Source organism: Schistocerca gregaria, chromosome 6 (assembly GCF_023897955.1).
Source record: "Schistocerca gregaria isolate iqSchGreg1 chromosome 6, iqSchGreg1.2, whole genome shotgun sequence".
NCBI classification, from domain to species: domain Eukaryota; kingdom Metazoa; phylum Arthropoda; class Insecta; order Orthoptera; family Acrididae; genus Schistocerca; species Schistocerca gregaria.
This window is the reverse complement of record NC_064925.1, coordinates 138827432-138840917: the sequence shown is the minus strand read 5'-3', so window position 1 is coordinate 138840917 and position 13486 is coordinate 138827432. Positions and strand designations below refer to the sequence as shown.

Here is a 13486-nt window from a genome sequence, read left to right as displayed (position 1 = left end):
CAACTGCTGATATGGAACAACAGTGCCTTTGGTGCTTGGCGCAAACTCCTTGACAGCTGTGAAGAACACAGTAATCGACGATCTTGGCTGCTACATCAGCTCCCTTGGTGTAACTGGAGCATCATCCGAAAACCTTGCAGGAAAGTGCACTTGACATCCATAGTGTGTTCTTTGTTCAGATAGTTGTTCTGTTTTGGGTAGTTGCACTTCTACTTGATGCTGATTTTGCAGCATGAGTGTTGGCGGCGCTTCTGGAAATATGTATGCAGGTTTCAGTCTGTCGATTGAGACCATAGTGGCCTTAACAGTATGTCCAGCGTTTGTGCTCCTCGTTTGATGACACAGTATGGGCCTGTATGTAGGGGCTGTAATGATGGTTTGACACCATTGGTTCATCATGACAAGTGTGTATGTTTGCTAGTCACAGTGTACATAGGTAGGCATTTTTTGGTGCCTTGATGCTTGATGATGGTGAACATGTGCAATATGTTCCCACAGGTGACAAATGAAGTCTGACTGCTCATGGTTAGGCAGGTGTATGGAATATGAGTTGATGAACTCCCCAACCTGTCAAAGTGCTTCACCACACACAAGCTCCATTGGTAATGAATCCAATTCCGGTTCGTATGTGGTGCGGAGATCAGGAAAAACCATGGGTAGGCAGTTGTCCAATTAGTGCCATGACACATCAGTAGAGCCTGTAAAGAAAGATGCCGACATTCAGTCATATTATTGCTCGCTGGGTGGTAGCTGGTTGTCCAATGATGGAGAGTGCCGTATATTTACTAAGTTTAGTAAACAACTCTGACCCAAATTGCTGGTCGTGGTCTGTAGTGATGTGCAGCAGACAATCAAAGTGCAAAACCTAATTTGTTGCAAATGTAAAGGCTATGCTTTTCGCCAATACATTGTCAACTGGCACAGCTTCTGGCCAAAGAGTGAAACAATCAACTTGTGTTAATTGCACTGACCGTTTGATGGTGGGAGTGGTCCTACTACACTGATGCGCACATGTGCAAAGCATGTTGTCGCATGTGGGAAATCTCTCTCTGGTACATGCATATGAAACAATATCTTACTGTGCTGACATGAGGACACACACAAGCCCATTCTTGACAATCCTTTTGCATACCAGGCCAGATGAAATGCTTCGAAACCAGACAAGTTGATGATCTGGTGCCAGGGAGGCATAGACTGTGAAGGTTGCCGAAATCACGTCTGCAGAGTGCGGGTGGCAGGAAAGGACAAGACCTTCCTCTTGAAATGTCACAATATAGCTTCATGTATGAACCAGGCACATCAACCTGTTGTAAATGAAGGGTGGAAGACCCATTGTTCAGAAGTTTCTGATTAGTTGTTGTGCCTTTTCAAATGGGTCAGATAGCTCAGAGCACTATGGGACTTAACATCTGAGGTCATCAGTCCCCTAGAACTTAGAACTACTTATACCTAACTAACCTAAGGACATCCCACATACACATGCCTGAGACAGGATTCGAACCTGCGACCGTAGAAGTCGCGCGGCTCCAGACTGAAGTGCTTAGAACTGCATGGCCACATTGGCCGGCTGCCCTTTCAAAATCAGTAACATTGTTTCACTGCTAACTCGGGACTGACAGTCAGTGACCACATTGTCAAAGCCTGTAACATGGCAGACGTCAGTACTGAACTGGTCAATGAACTCCAAATGGTTATACTGTCATAGTGAACACTCATTCTTCCTGAAGGTACAGGGAAGCAGCTCATGACCTAAAATACAATAAACTCTCTGGCTTCCAACTGGGGACAAAAGTATTTGATTGATTCATGGGCAGCACATAGCTTCCAACTGTAAGTGCTCCATTTTTGCTGACTGAGTGGTTAGCACACTGGACTTGCATTTGGGAGGACAACGTTTCAAACCTGTATCCAGCCACCCTGATTTAGGTTTTTGTGATTTCCTTAAATTGCTTCCGGCAAACAGTGGGATGGTTCCTTTGAAAGGGCATGGCCGACTTCCGTCTCTAAACCCGATGGTATCTATGACTCTGCTGTTTGGTTCCCTCCCCCAAATCAATCATTTCTGTTGTGAGTGAGTGGCTGCCAAGCATGATTGACTTGCTGTTGCAATACTAAACTGTAACAGGCTGACTAGCCTCAAACACAGGTGCAAGAGGTGCATCCAGTGTGGTGTGTACTAGGAGGACAGCATTTGCTAAGCAGAGCTCACTGCATCTGTCTATTGCGCCAGTGAATTCCCCTTAGTCTTAGGTCCAGAAACTGCTGCAGTCAGTGGTTCTTGCAACTCGGCTCAGCAGAGCAGATGATGCCAGTAATAACCCAAGAAAGAGTGTAATTCTTTGATGGTTTCTGACCATGGGATCTTCATAATATCTCCTACTTTCTCGGGTAGTGGCAATGACACTACTGATAAAAACAGATGACCAGAAGGTAATCTGTGGTTTACAAAACACACTTTGACATTATTTAACATCATGCCATCCTGTTCTAAGCATTTGAGAAGTTTCATCAAATGTTGGTGGTGCTGTTCTGCAATGGCTGAAATGATGAGGATGTCATCTAGGCGCACAGAACAGAATGACAACCCCTGCAACACACAGTCTCTGAATTTTGGCAAGACTGAGCAGAGTTCGTAAACAAAATGTCATGAAGAGAATGATTATGGCTGTTTTTGGAATGTCTTTGTTTGCAATAGGAATTTGCATAAAAGCTTTTGCCAAGTCCAACACACTAGCCACAGTTGCACTATGCAACGTGTGGGTGGAAGCTCTTAACAGAGGTACTGGATATCTGTTCAGGATCGTCCTTGCATTAAGTGCACAATAACCACCACGTAGGTGCCGCATGCCACACTTGTTGAACACTAAATGGTGAGGTGACAATCACAGAAGGGCGAATAATACTTTGTGACTTCTGAAATTTTCCCGGCGTATTTGTTCTTCTAATAATTTCCGGGTATGCAGCCGGATCCCGTCGACGGGATCAGGCTGCATACCCGGAAATTATTAGAAGAATAATACTTTCCTTGATCATCAAGTCACATTCTGCTTCTGCGGTAGAAAGATGATCAGGAGCTGAACACCAAGAGTAACATGAAGCTGATGGGCCATTGATCTGATGCAATGCAAAGTGTTGTGACATACCTCTCTTGGATCACAGTGTTCACATTGTCGTTGGAAACTTTTCAAGCAACTCAGTGTATTTCATTCCTTCGGCTACACGAGTGCAGCACTGTGTCAGAATCAAGTTGTTGGTAGTCCAGTGACGCTATTGACAATTCTCATATTCGTGGCATCCCACAGTAGATGATATTGTGCCAGGAAGTCAGCAACAGTAAAATTCCAGGTGAAAGCACGGTGCAGTTGCAAGTCCCGCTCAATACACTGTGTACCGCATGTCACTATACATGACTTGCTTGTGTCAGAAGGAATTTGGTGGCTAACAATTGCAGAGTAAAGTCTATGAATAAATCCAAAAGTTTTAGCCACAGTCCACAAGAAATTTTCACCCAGTCTTTCAATTGCTGACAGAGAGACAATGATACTTCAACCGGCAGTCAGATGTGCCTCTGGCCGACTGCCACTGCAGTTTGGGTAGGTGCAAGTTGGTGTGCGCTTGTGTGCCTACTGTCTAAATTCCCAGTGATACCAGCATACACCAAATAGCTGCTTTGCATCTTTCGGGGCCGACAAGTTCTTCGTGGAATGACTGTTATCTCCTGTGACAATGCACTCAGGTGTCGCAATAAGAAAACAGTTCACTTATCTGTTTAACCAGAGTGTGGACCCTATATGAGAGGCCTGAGGGGCAATCAAAATCTGCAACTGTCACCGCCAATGACATAAAGTGCATAGTGCTACTACTGCATTGACTGATAGCAGCTTCATTACTTTTCAAATATTTCAGTTAGATCTGCAAAAGCGTCTGATGGCAGTTCCGACTGAAGCACTATTATAGCTTTAACCTGGGCTATGAGATGGCTACTCCAAAGTGTTTGTTGCAGTGAGTGTCAGGTACGGTTCCTGTGTGCAGCTTTGCTGTGTAGGTGTCTCAGATATTGTGGTGGCTTTCTGTTGCCTATATCTTCCTGTAGGCCAGAATGGAGATAATCTTACAGAAAATCTCAATACTAACGGTTCTTCAGCAGGCACTAAGTTTTTCACTTTCAGGAAAAAATTCTTTGTTCATTCTTGAAAGTTTGTACTGCTTCTTTTGGTCCTTTTAGGCTGTTCACGTCATGTGGAATCATGTTGTGGGTCAAAAATGTTGGCACAGCCATCCAGACTAAACTTTTTCATGTTTTAGAAAGCCAACCAAAAATAGCACATGAAATATGAACACTAGTACCAGGAATAATAAACTTTTCTTAACGCAACACAACACAACACAGAAGGAGGATTTGAGATTACTTTTTGTGTTAGATCAGCACTAGTAGGGTTCTTTCTCTATTAACAAGGAAGTTCTAACATTGCCACTTTTCATGGAATACTAGGAACAAATCAACCGCGAGTACAGAACAGCAGCACCTCTGGCAACTGGCACGTGAACTCTTTGACAGCTGTGACAAACCCACTGTAGACTACTACTCCTTAAGCTTCAATTAGCTTCACTTTTGGGATGTTATTGGCTTCTTTAATAACAATTTGTGTTACTTATTAACCTCTTGTACTTTACAAGCATCTAAACAAATCTTTGAATGCTTGTAAAATTTTCTTATGCTCATTACTGTGCCAGCTTAAACTGATGAGCTACAGCTTCTGACCAATAGAAAGCTTCCTCGACAATGTGTGGCTGGGTTTACCAAGACAGACAGCCAAGGATGGAAGAGAAAAGCAGAGGCCCATCAAGGTCTGTAATGCCAAAGAAGAATAAGAATATAAGTTTCTCTCTCTCTCTTTTTCCCTCTCTCTCTCTCGGGATGTTAACTGTGCCATCTCATTCTCTCACAGACTTTTCTGGATAGTATTGTTTCATTCAGAGTAGGCCAACTATAATTGTCCCATCATTGTTTACTAGAAGCCGTTGCCTTCTTTAATATTTCTTTTTCTTTTCATATCTTCGCACTTGCAATACCTCTGCTGTTTGTCTAATAGCCTTTGTTAAAAAATTGTATCTGTGCTCTGTTTACTATAATTTTCATTTTCTAACTTGCTCAATTTGACTTTGAGGAGCGTTTCTTCAGTCTTACTTGATAAATCTATTTCTCTCTACCTTTATGTTTAATTTCGTTTTGGGCATTACTAGTCTTTGATTACCTGAAATTCTAAACTGGTTTAAGATTGGAATATGCTGTCATAAATTATAAATTCCCTACTACCTGAGAAAACATAGTTAATTTCATTATTACTCCTATTTGATCCTTGCCAAATCAACTCCATTTTCTTTTCATCAGTAAGTGTGCACTACGAGCAAACGTGTGCCCCTTCACAATTTCTACCAATGCCTTACCTCTACCATACGTAGTTCCCCATTGAGGAATCATTCTTTAGTGTTTTTCTTACTTTTGCATTAATGTTCTCCTTATTACCTTGTCACGAGAATTGCTGTCATCTACTAACTTCTGTATGTCCTTGTAGGGGTATTTGCTGATTTCCTGAAAATGTGAGCAAGTAGAATTCAATAATTTCCATGAAATATTTTTAACAAGTACAACTTTTCTGTCAGTCTCTCCAATACTTGTAATATTTCGCAGAATAAATTATTTGTTTAAGAAGGTATATTTGCACAGAACAGTGTTTATTAAAACCAATATTACACCCAAACACTCAGGGCATCTTATTTCAGAAAGGACAACATATTCTGCTTGAACATTTATTTAATGCAAAAAAAAAAAGAAAAAAAAGAAAAAAAAGAAAAAGAAGAAGAAAAAACACCCCTCTAGCTGATCGTTTTTCATTAAATTACCTACATGTTTACTGTTGTTACAGTTGTGACTTTAAAAATGTATTTAATTCATTTAGTCACTATTTTTGGCTTAGAAAGCCATTTACAAGTCATAACTCATTGAAATGTATAAATGCATTGTTCCCTTTTAAAGGACATCGCCCTCTGTCATTCATGTTTAAATATTCAGTCCTCACTTCATGTAAGGGTATTTTTTCTGTCATCTTGTACATATAGAATGTTTAAATATGAATTTCACAACAAGTGTCCTCTTAAATGGAAAGCTGCACTGATGCACTTCATGAGCTATCATTTGAAAAAGGGCAATGTAGGCCAAAATCACAATTGTAATGACTAAATAAATTACAACTCAGGAGGAAAATAATGTACTTTCTAAAATACTGCAGGACTGTGGACCCAGTAAAACAGAAATAATGACATCTAATTGTTCAGCATACCACACATCATTAGCAAACTGTTCATCAAAATGAATGAGAACTTTTTACTTTGCCCAGTTTTTTTAGACTTCTGCTTATATGTTTTTCAGACTGTGTAATATGTCACATGATTAGATGCACACATTGTTTGTTGTCATCTGACATATACAGGGTGATGAAATAAAAATGTGTTCCATATTTTGAGAAGTGGTTGTGTGGACTAAAACATGCTAAAAATGGCCACTAAACATGGGCTGTAAAATGCTTACTTTATGAGTTAGGAGCACTTGTTCATCTTAAGTAGCACGAAAAACATTTCTTCCACTCCAAGCTCTCTGCTTTTATGAACAACCTGCAGAATGCACTAAACAAATGACACATTCATCTATTAGTCAGTAGATAGAGCATGCAGTAAACTGTATTCATATTTTGGGTTAAGTGGAGTGCATTCCGTAGTTCTATTGGAACTAGTTTCTTGTTTCAATAAGTCTGTGAATTGTATGTATCTTTGCACTTACCTACATAATGGAGGCCTATTATTCCACACAGCAAATGGCAGATATGCTCTCTGTTATGGTCTGGCAAATGGAAGCAACCGTCAAGCCTGTGTCCATTATGCTGTGTAATACTAGCAATCAGATTAACTGGTGCAAGACATCTCCATTTTGTATCAAATGACTTGCCTCGTCTGCTAGAAGAGGTATCACTTCAACAACAGCTGGAGATGTGGTTCATGCATAATGGAACACCAGTCCATTTTATCCTAAATGTATGAAAACACCTCACATTTAATGGAGGCAATAGATTGGTTGAGGTGGTCTACTACCTTGGGCAGACCATTCCCCTCAATCCTAATCCACTGTATTTTTCATTGTGGGGACACTTGAAACCTTTGGTGTAAGCATGTCCTATTAATGATGTACTAACACCAAAAGTCTGTGTCATTACTGCCTGCCAGAGCAAAGTGTCCAACTGGGAGTTTTTCAGAAAGTGTGTGTCTCCATAAGAGTTCAAACAGAAGCATGCTTTACTATGACTCACAAGTGCAGGTCGTATGTAATAGAAAACAGATTACATTAAAGGCTCTGCTGTTCCAAAGTAATAGAGTAATATGTTCTTGTTTATTTGCTCATTCTGCAGTCTTTTTTTTTTAATAGCAAAGGGCATGCAGCAGAAGATGTGTTTCACAGTAGTAAAGATGAATAAGTGCTTATCACTTTCATGGTATGAATTTTAGACCCCACGTTCCCTTGTTCTGGTCCGTAGTGCCTCCTCTTAAAATACAAAATAGTTTTCTTCAGTGTCTTGTATTCGGAGACTTGTCCACTTGAAAATGGTTACCTAGATGTCATTAGTGAGTAATCTTTGCTATTATTCACTTCCATTACCAACAGAAATGTTACCTTTCAAGGAAGTTTGAAGGCCTTGGAACCAACCCTGAAAGTACTAACTAAATTGTAATGTTTAAAATTTTCTTGTCTACAACAGACCCTCCACACAATATGTTCTGCATGTACTTCAATAAAATCATCACTTAAATTTTAAACATGTATAATTTAGCACCATCTGCCATAAAGTAATTTACAGAATGCTGGTGTACTTACAGCTGTTAAATACGACTGCTGAATTTGGAAAAGGTGTTACAAGTGCTAACAGTACACAGTGATTCAAATATGTGCTCAGGAATTTGCCTCAATATCCAAGTGCTTGCTCACAGTTGTTGCCTTTCTCTAACCAATTTCTGTAAATGTGTTTTCAATTAACAAACAATTCTTTGTCAGGAACAACTAGCAAGCAGTATTGCACTGCTTCTTCAGGATGTATCTAGAAGAGTGTGTTACAACATAACAAATTTCAATTTATTTTAATTCAATTTTTCTTCTTACAAAGTTGTATAACAAAGTATGCTGCTGTGATAAGTGAGAAATTTTACTTGTACACTACAGCTCCTTGGTCTATTAACTGAGATATAAATAATTCCAAGCGATAAAAAGAAGCACTTACAAAGCACATTCAAATGTTTGTATTGTTTCTTCCTGAGGCTGTACCATATTGCTGAACATCCATTTTAATACTCTGTAACAAAGTTAATTTTGCTATGTTCTGTTGCACAAGGCACAACATTACATCAGGAATCAATATCACAGTTATGTTCATGCATAGGTTTCAAAATTACAAAATGACTTTTCTTATTAAAAAAGGCAGACTGAATAAATACAAAAATTTTGATTTTATACTAGAAACAGAACATATTTCAAAACAGTTATTTTAATGCAAAAATTCCCAGTCTTTTTCAACTATAGAAACTCAACAGAAATAAAATTGAATAATAATCCTTTCTACCGATGGTCACAGTTCTTCTTTATATATTCTAAACTTTCTCCCTTTATACTTTGTAACATATCCTGAAATTAACATATGGTCCCCTGATTTTTTTCTCAGATATCTTAATAATTTTTCACAGTTCTTTTAACCTCGGTTTGTACTGATAGACAAGTCTCCCCAATTACAGGAAAATACTTCGTACACAATAACATGTAATTCAATTCAATTAAACCAGTGTTTTATAGCCCAACATTAACAAAAACAGGTAGTTGGATGAAGAAGAAGAAAGTAAAGAATATTCGAAGCCAAGAGGAGCCAAAAATATGTATGAAATTGTCAAACCAATTATTCAATCAATCATAATAAACTCATAAAACTAGATCAGTAGATTTCAATCAAAATTGAGTCAAGGAACTAAATCAGCAAAGTTTGTAAAACAATTTTTACGGCAAAGTTTCTTACGTGAAGTGTGAGTTTGGCTACTGAACTGCTTTATACAATGTGATTAATCTCTCCCTGTTTATCATCCTTTCTTCCTTTTAAAAAGTTGTAGTTTTAAGCAGACACACAAATTACAACCACAGCACATTCAAATGTATGTACTGTTTCTTCCAACTGTTCTTAACAAACCCTTGGAACATAAATGCCACATTTCCTATTTTCTTGTAGATCAATAAGTAAATTGAGTTTCAAATTTTTTTGTCCCATCAAGATTAATCTTTCATATTTTACTCTGTTTGCCAGCCATCACTCCCCTCCCCACACAACCATCCTCTCCAACCCAGTATACAGTTCATTGCACAGCAATATTAAACGTAAAATACGAACTAGTGTTCACCACAGTTTCCACACTCCAGTTCAGTTCGATTCAATTCTGTGACCATACTGCAGTATAGGATGATTAAAATATCTACTAACACACACCCACTTACATTCCCAAAGTTTCAACACTTGCTTTCGAATGCACTCATATTTCTCTACCAAACTTAACACTGGAACACACGTTACATAAAATTTAACTTTAGTATAATACACACATCTGGCTGCAGTGAATGACTGAAAACACAGACAGTAACTGTATAAATTATATAATCAAAACTCTTAATACAAGCAGTCATTTACTGCATTTTTGGTAACAATGAACATTATTAAACTCAGTTAATTAGACTAGATACATGAGTGACAGCACTTCTGAGACTAAAAGCCCATCCTCACACAACTAACTATTTGCTATTTCAATAAAGGAATGCTTCAAAGGTAAAATGAATTACTGCTTCACAAGCTGATTTCAGTAAGCAATTTTCAGGTTCTCAGAATACTGAAAGGTCACTGCACAAATACTCTTGTTATGTTGAACATGAAAATTACCAAGATTTGTGAAGGGACCCCAAGTTAGGAAAAGGAAATATGATTAGATTCAAAACATTTAAAATGCAAATGAGTAAGTAGCTACTCATTTGGGGTAATACTGTATTTCAAATGTAGCACAATATACAGCTCATGTTTCGTACCATAAAACGCATTTCCGTATCGTGGACTGAGAGACGGAACCACACTGCTTAATGGAACATGATTCTCAGTGTTGTGCCACAAGAACTGCCACAGTCAGTTGTTGAGCTTTTCAGTTATATTAGAAAACCATTAGCAAAAGACACACACTTTTTAAACTACTACTATGTGTGCATCCTCCACGAGAAAAATTTTAAAACACAGAGATCTTTGGCAGTGATGACTTGAGTGAAGTTTCATATAAAGCCTGTAGAACAATTCCTGTTACATCTGTTTAAAACTGAAGTCAATACCACAACCACTGGATTATTGTGTGTGTTTCATGAAATAGCCTTAGTATTGTACTTAAAGAGCCAGCTTCAGACCGCAGTAAATGTGTTGCAAATATTTTTAAAATGGTTGGTGTTTAACTGCACTATAACAGTTCGAAAAGTTCAGTGTTTTCAAGTCAACTTTTTGAGGCACTTTTCTTCATTATATGACTTCTGATACTCCATCTTTTCCATGTTACCTGCTCAGAATGAATCTAATCAAGTTAGATGACAATACAGTAGTTGATGAATGGAAAATTTGATTTCTTTCTGTTCCTTACTTTCAACTAAGATAATATGCTGTCCCAAATGTGGACACTTATCCAATGTCCTCACAAGTGACCATTACACAAAAAAAGTTACCTCTCAAATTCTGCACAATCGAGTCTCTAGTCCATACCAATGTGAGACACACACCAATGGGATCCCCTTTTGTACACACACCATCCACATAAAATGCAACATTTCCCTCCAACTTTATTATTAAAATGACTTGAACCAAATATCAATGTAGCTTTTGTGGGTCTTGTCATTTGTAGGAAGACTTATCTGACCAAAAACCATACTCTTATAAAAAGAGATTAGTTGCATTAAAAAGACTACCAGGAGACACAAAAATAAGTATATGGAAAACAGAACACTGCCAGAGATGAATACTAAGCTGATAAATCCTACCACAATCAATTCAGTCTTGCAAAATAATGATCTTCAAGAATCTATGTGGCTTAAACTTTGAATTCTTGATTAGAAACTGCCAATGAAACAGCAAAGGGAGAAACTAAGCTTTTACACATACAGATCTGCAGGGTGGTGTTCTATAACAAACACTGTGTTGTGTCACGAAAAATTACATTAACTTTATTGTGCACCTCATCTAAATCTAATTTCCTCCAGTATCACTCCACAAAATTAAATGTAGACTTCTGTGGACCTATCTATCACAGACGCATTCTAAATCTAGTGGCAAAAAGTTCGTCAGACCAATAACAGAAACTGGTTTACTCTGCTAATTAATGACTGTTGAAACTAACATACAAGCACAAAACCAGCCAAGTCACCAGTTGTAATGGATGCATGCTCAACATGCACATAATTAAGAATCTACACCGAATTCTTAAGGAACATATCCAATGTCACATTTTCACTATCATACCAATTTTCAGCTCTCTCAAATTGTAATATACGACCATTTTGATCACACAGGCACCATTAAGGAAAGTATTGTCATCCAGTATACAATTTTAAAAAAGAAAGGGCAAATCCATAAAAAGTATTTTACATAATTAAAACAAAGGAGCAACAAAACAGTCTTCCAGCTAGAACTTTTACTTCCACAATAAAGAACAATTTCATACTGTAAATATATATATCTATCTTGATGAGACTCAGAACTGAACACACATTCAAAACAGGAATTACAAACATTAGAGTTGTGCATTTCTATAATACTTTAGTATAATTTTCTAGACTTTTACAGTACAGCATTGCACTGCAATCTTTCACTCAATATTTTTTTCAGTCAATCCAAATATGCACTATATGGGTATCAGTTAAACAACATGTCATATACTTCAAAAAGGCATAAAAATTTAAAAATACATGGATACAAAGTTCATAGAACTTATATGTATATGTACATCAATTCCAAGCTGGAAAATTTGTGGACAAATTACACTCAATAATAAAAAAAACTGCAAATAACACAAACAGATTCATAAAAAAAAAAAACAAGAAATGCATGGTGCTGCAAACAGCTTATTTCATACAAAGGCAGACTCTGTATTAAATAACACAACAAAAACACACAGTTTATATAAAATGTGAAGATATAAATTACACTTTTTTTGATATGTATCATAGGTTATGACAGTAAACCAATGGAACTATCACTGAAGTGCACCAGCAGGATCAGCAAAAGCAACACCAACCACAGTATGAACAATGTGCCATGAATATGCTGAATATACGTCGCACATGTCTATTGGGAAGTTAGTTTGTGATTACTGTAAGCATAACCTGAAACACATCTGGTGGAGCAATAAATGCATATTCATAAAAACAGTTTTCCTATGTTCATTCCACTGCTTCATCTCCATACTGAATGGTGCCTTTCTCGCGAGGAAGCTGTGAATATCTTAATCCCAAATTGTCAGAAATTTCTTCAATCACTTTCAGTGCCTGTAACAAAAGGAGAAAAATGTGTGTACATAATGGTACAGATAAGATGCTGCTTACATGTGGTATCTGCTCGTATGTTAGAATACTGCATAAAATGACTCAATGGAACATTCCCTCACTATGTGAATTCTACATTACGACAGATGTGCTACAATTGTTAATGGCTTTGTATGAATACACCAGAGCACAGCCTCTTAGAAACAAGGCTGAGCAAATGGTTATTTCAAAAATGTTTCTGTTTTAATACACAACATGGGCACTATGTCTCTTATCTACACTAATATTAATTTGTGTGTACTGAGAGGATAGCCACAATAAAAAAGCTACTAATTTACATTTTAAAGTTATTAACTATTGTCATATTCATTACCATTTGTAAGGTGTAATGTCAAAAAGAACTCTCAGGCATAGCATAAAGCTCAATAATAATAATAATAATAATAATAATAATAATAATAATAATAATAATAATCACTATCACCTGTATGACAAACTGCTGAATAAAGGCTGCCTGTAGAGTTCTCCATGCATTATAGTCAATGTCTCTTTTCTTATTTCTTGCAACCCAACTAATAACTTCTTCGGTTCATCCACCATTCATTAATCTGGCTAAACATCCCACCCACAACCACTTCTGTTCATCACAGTTATAACTATTCTTTGTTTCATTCACCATTCACTTATCTGCTAGCCATCTCACCCATATCCATTTCATTTTCATCACAGGTTCCACTTCACTGCGTTCACTGACCCATCTGCTCATTTCCTATCTCTCTTAGTAATTCATCTCTCCATATCAGCTTCTGTTGTAGATTAAAATTTCCCACTCATTTCATTTCTGTA

The 13486-nt window shown here is 37.5% G+C and overlaps 1 protein-coding gene across 1 annotated transcript in view; it reads right to left on the bottom strand.

Annotated features, from left to right (window-relative positions):
- Nucleotides 1-8157: 8157 nt before the first annotated feature.
- The window catches only part of LOC126278061 (serine palmitoyltransferase 2-like), a 108070-nt gene continuing 102741 nt past the window's right edge, over nucleotides 8158-13486 (bottom strand). Inside the window, exon 12 of the mRNA XM_049977882.1 lies at nucleotides 8158-12643. Coding sequence (XP_049833839.1) covers nucleotides 12539-12643 — 105 coding nt within the window. The 3' untranslated portion in view covers nucleotides 8158-12538. The remainder of the gene's footprint in view (nucleotides 12644-13486) is intronic.